Below are 5,171 nucleotides of genomic sequence, written 5' to 3'. Positions count from 1 at the left end.
GGCGGTACGTACCGGTCCGCACTGTAGCAGTGCACTGTAGTACTGTAGCAATGTATTGTAGCAATGGCTACAGTGCTCGGTGAACCTGAGTGTACTGCTCGGTACATCGTACCGTACTGGTACCGAGCTCAGGTCGAAATACCGATACGATATTACGAACCTTGGTTCACATGCCCTCATGCAGTCACATGTCTCATGCGTTCAAACTAAAAAAACATGTGGTTGATATTATTATACTCTCGCAATCTCATGTCTCTTGGATTTGACAACACTGCTCATGTGGTTCAAGTCGAAATGCACTAGCATTCTCAAGTCTCTCGTGTTCGACAAGCCATATGTGGGCAATACAAGTAAGCATGCCCCAATGTTTCGTACATCCGACACTCCCTATGTGGGTGGTTCAAGATGATATGTCTAATGCCTAAACGTCTCATGCATCTAACATCTACACATGGGTGGTTCAAGCTATCATATTTAGACACTCTTGAGCATCTCATGAGTCTGTCATGTCACCTATGGTTCAAGTGAATATTTTAATGTCTTCGTACATCTCTCGCATCTAACTCCTCCTTTACAAACAATTAAAATTGGTAAGTTTCTTCGAGTCTTACGATTACTTTTTCAAATTGTCATTATCGTGCCTCATTTCATAGTCAGCATGTTTTTATTTTTTTATTTCTTTTCTTTTATGTGATAACCAATCCGTCTTATTTTGTTATCAGGAGAGAGAGATTGATTTCAAAAGTATAATCCAAATAATCAATGATAAATATAAACTTTAAAAAAATAAACAACAAAGATTTACTTCGTTTGACATTCATCCGTATCCATAGAGTAAAATCAAAATTTTCATTACATAATTATAAACTATAGGTTTCTTGAGTTAATCCAAACCTACAATCGTATCTTCTTAACCAGCTCGTATAGGCAACAAAAGAATCGTTTTATTCTATCTTACATCTACTAAAAAGAAAACCAAAGTGATGAGGGCAATAATGGCACTGGGACGCGGGTTAACGTCAGCTATGCCCGGATGACGCCTCGCGCCTCGGTTGACCTGACAACGCCTAGCGCCTGGCCAAAACAGACCGGAACGCCGACCGAGGCACATGAACATCCTGTGCAAGCCCAGTCCTTCACGCCACGACAACACCGGTGTCAGACGTTACCAGGAGTACGATCATGTTCCATACAAGCGGGCACATCAGGCAACGGTAACCTTCCCTATAAAAACCCTCGCGCTTAGAGGAGGAAGGAGGAACAAATCAAGTAGAAAAAATCCCCTAAGACTATCCACTGATTTGATCGTCGGAGGGGTCGGGTCGAGCCTCCCGACCCAACCTGTGTGCATGGACGAAGGCAGAGCGTCCCCCACCGCATGCCCAAGCGAGGAGTTCCCTTTCAGAGGAAACGACTGTCCCGTCACGATCGAACCACCGCAGTCGGCCACCTCAACAGTCTCAAGGGTCGCTCAGAAAGATCCCTAATCATTCGGACCCGAACCTAACCGTGTTCACCCCGAGGCCATAACTTAAGGTTGTTGACACCAACACAAAGTACTCTCGTTCTCTTTTTACCATAGACAAAATAATCAAACAATTAGAAATATTCATGCATGATTAGAGATTGAAAAGAAGATTAAGAAAATAATAATCTCACATTAATAGATATAGAGAGAATCGGGTGACATATATATCCAGTTTGATCCATAATTTAAAAGCTTAAACTTTTAGATCGAACTAATATTTGATCTGATATATGTTAATATCGATTAGTTTGACTCTTAGTGAATAAAAAAAAGGAAGAGTCATAAATATAATTGAAAAGCTTAAATTTTGACTATATTAACTCAAACTCATCATTAATGAATTTCTAACATAAATTTTAAATATTTCTCTTTGAAATCTTTCATACTTAAATTCCTTAAGTATTTGATTTCAGAAATCTAAAAAAATACTTGCACCCATATATCTATCTATATTATGTTAATAATAAGATGCATGCATAGTTATATTAATGATTAGAAAGAAAGAGAAAGTACAATTGTCACTTCTTTTTCTTCCTGCGAGATGAGGAGGGGATCAAGTTGGATCGAATAGGCGCAGTGCCAAATAGTTTGCTCTGACTGACTGACTTATCGCCGACACCAACCACTATAACAGTTGCTCTGCATCAAGCAAAAAGTCAAATCCTTGACTCTCTTCTCGTCGAGCAAGATGGTAATAAGAAGCCGAGTCCAATGCATAACGTTGCACAAGGCACAGCCATCAGTTGATGTGCTGCGGACGGAGCCCGCCACATTGAATGACACCAATATCTATCCTCTCCGCAGCTGGTTTTCCCTCGGAACCTTCATCATCCTCAACCCAACAACTTGCCCAAAACATAAACATCGGCGCAGACTTGCCCATCAATCTTCGTCTTGCGTGTGGGATACCTCTTCTCTTGTCCACGAGGAGATAACTCTCGCGTCCCTTTCCTCGATGTTGTTCTCTCCCAATCAGCGCTTTGACTGCCTCTTAAGTCTTCTTCTTATTTACAGTCCTGATTGAATTCAATGAGAGAAGCACCATGTGAAAGGCCCACAGGAAGTGTTTCCTTGAGCTCCCTCTCTCTATATGGGACACGACACGGCAACAACTTCAATCATGACAACACAAAGAACAATAGAATAAGCCAATAAATCACACAGCAATTGCTTGATCATAATGCTATGCACAGCTTGCAAGCCCTTCACAAAGCAACGATTACGTACAACAAAAGGAAGAAGTATAGCGAATGATGTGAACGTAGAGCAGGTGGTGCCGGCAGCTGTACAGGTCCGTGGAATCATATGGCAACCTGTCTGTCTTCAAGCCTTGGCAGGCTCTGGCGCAGGCTCCGGCGGAGTCACTGCCTCTTCGGCAGGAGCAGGCGGAGCTGGGGCCTCCTCCGCCTTCTCGGCCTCCTCTTTCTTGGTCTCCTCCGCGCCCTCGGGAGTGATCTCCTTGCTGGTGGTCTCGACGGCGGCGGCCGGTTCCAGTTCCGGTTCCGGTTCCGGTTCCGGTTCGGCTTCGGCGGGGAGCAAGGTGGAGACCTTCTCGAAGATGAAGATAACAGGACCGGAGACGAGGGCGGGGCCATGCTTGCTTGCTGCCTCGCGTACCGGCTTGGAGCCAGGGAATTCTACGTGGATCGATATGTGTCTCATGATCACCTTTGGCAAACTATAGATTACGAAGGGAGACAGACAGAGATTATTACCGATCTTCACTAGTTCCTCGATGAACTTGATGACAACAGCTGATTTCTTCTTCAGTCCCGACTCTGTAGGCTGCTTCACCAAAGTCTATGATCATAGAAAGTTATTAAGTTAGCTGAATTCCACGGGACGGATCTGCAACTATTTCTCTCTGACGAAGAGGGGAAGATGGACCTTGATCTCAACAGCAGAGGCTTCATAGATCTCTACGACTTTGGGCTGGAGGTCTGCCTTCTTCTCCTCCAACTCCTTGGTAATCTCCTCCTGTGACAACCCGAAGAGTATGTATATATGACAAGGAAGAAGAGGTAGAAGAAGATGAAGCCCAAGCCCCCACCTTGGATTCATCGAAGGACTTGCATGCCTCAGCTGCAGCAGCCTTCTTGCCGTTCCGGTCAAAGACCTTCTTGATCTTTGGAAGGACCTTCGTCTTCCAGTAGTTAACCATCTCTACCCCTCTCTCTCTCTCTCTCTCTCTCTCTCTCTCTCTGCTTGTTTGCCTGATCACCAAGTTACAAAATGCCAGGGAAATATAAGATGACCAGCCACCAAAACACCATCAATGTGTGAGTACAATTACGTCGAAGCCCTCCCGGCTCAAGGCAAAATAACAGCTCTTGATCATCAATCTCACGCATCGGACGGGGGAGGACGAGTGCTGGTGGGGGCACGTAAAGGGTACTTAGGTCATTGCGATGACTCGATGGCGTGCACGTCAATTACGGAGGGAGGAGAGCGGAAACGCGCGACAGCTGGCGGCGGAAAGCGATTCGCTGGTTTGTGGGTCCCGCCGCCGGGGCTGGTGGCGCGATGGCCACTTGCTGCGCCACGTGGCCGCGCTCACGCGGGACCCTGCCACCTTCCCCTTATTTTATACCTACGTGAAATAAATATCTCACAACGTCACAAAACCACGAGATTGCCATTGGAGCGCATTGGATCCAATAACCCGGCATGCAATCGGACTCAAACTCGATCGGATCCCGAAAGGGGATCCGGTTTGTCCTCCGGATCGGTTAGCCTGATAAGCTTCGGTTCGGCATCAGAGAGAACCCGATAACTTCTAATTACGTTGCTACGGTCGGGGGGGTGAGCGACCCCAAGTGCGTCATGGAGAAGAAGATCTACCAGAGCGACTTCGACGAGGTGCATCACCGCCTCCTGCCCAAGAAGGTCCTCGACAAGCCAGTGTTCGAGGGCATGATGACCGCCGCGGAGAGAGCGCAGATGAGGGAGAAGGGAGGCCTCAAACTGAAGGTTCTCGACCAACTGGGGAGGGAGTACAACGTCGTCCTCTTCGGCAGGGACTACTTCAAGCTGGTGAGCAACAATGGGTTCAAGGTCGGCCATTATCTTCATATCTGGGCCTTCCGAGTGGGGCGGAGAAGAGAAAGCACCGCCGATGGAGGAGGAGGAGGACGAGGTGGCGTTGATTCTTCCGAGTTTGATGGGCATGGAGTCAAGTTCTATTGAGTGGTTTACGTCGCATAGAAACCACATAGGGGAGACATGTTGTATACATTCTTCTCTCTCTCTCTCTCTCTCTCTCTCTCTGATGTGTTTATAGTCTTTTATCATACAGTAAATTCTACGTGATTCTATCAAACACCAACTTAGTCTTGTAATGAATGCTCTTGTAACATAACACACACAGAAATTTGATTCAATGTAGAATTATATATCCTATGATATAGTCATCTTAAATAGTATTTTTTTGTCTAAAATATTTATTTTTTAAAAAATAAAAAAAATATTTTGTTATTACATTAAATTATATATATATATATATATATATATATATATATATATATATATATATATATATATATATATATCAATTATACCGTTATATAGTAACGAAATCGAATGTCACTGTCTCAAGAAAAGCATGCATCTCGTTGATAGCATTCTGTCCAAATCAACTTAACTA

At 44.7% G+C, this 5,171-nt stretch overlaps 1 protein-coding gene across 1 annotated transcript; it reads right to left on the bottom strand.

Moving 5' to 3' along the window:
- Positions 1 to 2,672: 2,672 nt before the first annotated feature.
- Positions 2,673 to 3,747, bottom strand: LOC135606158 (plasma membrane-associated cation-binding protein 1-like). Its single transcript, XM_065096994.1, has 4 exons — positions 3,579 to 3,747; positions 3,416 to 3,505; positions 3,244 to 3,328; positions 2,673 to 3,165 (listed from the first exon to the last, which is right to left on the bottom strand). The coding sequence occupies exons 1-4, from the start codon at positions 3,687 to 3,689 to the stop codon at positions 2,852 to 2,854; spliced, it is 600 nt and encodes a 199-aa protein (XP_064953066.1). The 5' UTR covers positions 3,690 to 3,747; the 3' UTR covers positions 2,673 to 2,851.
- Positions 3,748 to 5,171: the final 1,424 nt, after the last annotated feature.

This window comes from Musa acuminata, chromosome BXJ2-2 (assembly GCF_036884655.1).
Source record: "Musa acuminata AAA Group cultivar baxijiao chromosome BXJ2-2, Cavendish_Baxijiao_AAA, whole genome shotgun sequence".
NCBI classification, from domain to species: Eukaryota; Viridiplantae; Streptophyta; class Magnoliopsida; order Zingiberales; family Musaceae; genus Musa; species Musa acuminata.
Note: the sequence above shows the minus strand (reverse complement) of the source record. Positions and strands in the feature narration are given on the sequence as shown.

Coding starts and splice junctions, on each gene's coding strand:
- LOC135606158 (XM_065096994.1), bottom strand. CDS start 3,689: ATGGTTAACTACTGGAAGACGAAGGTCCTTCCAAAGATCAAGAAGGTC. Junction 3,329..3,415: donor CCTCTGCTGTTGAGATCAAG/GTCCATCTTCCC, acceptor CTATGATCATAG/ACTTTGGTGAAGCAGCCTAC. Junction 3,166..3,243: donor CGAGGAACTAGTGAAGATCG/GTAATAATCTCT, acceptor CGATCCACGTAG/AATTCCCTGGCTCCAAGCCG.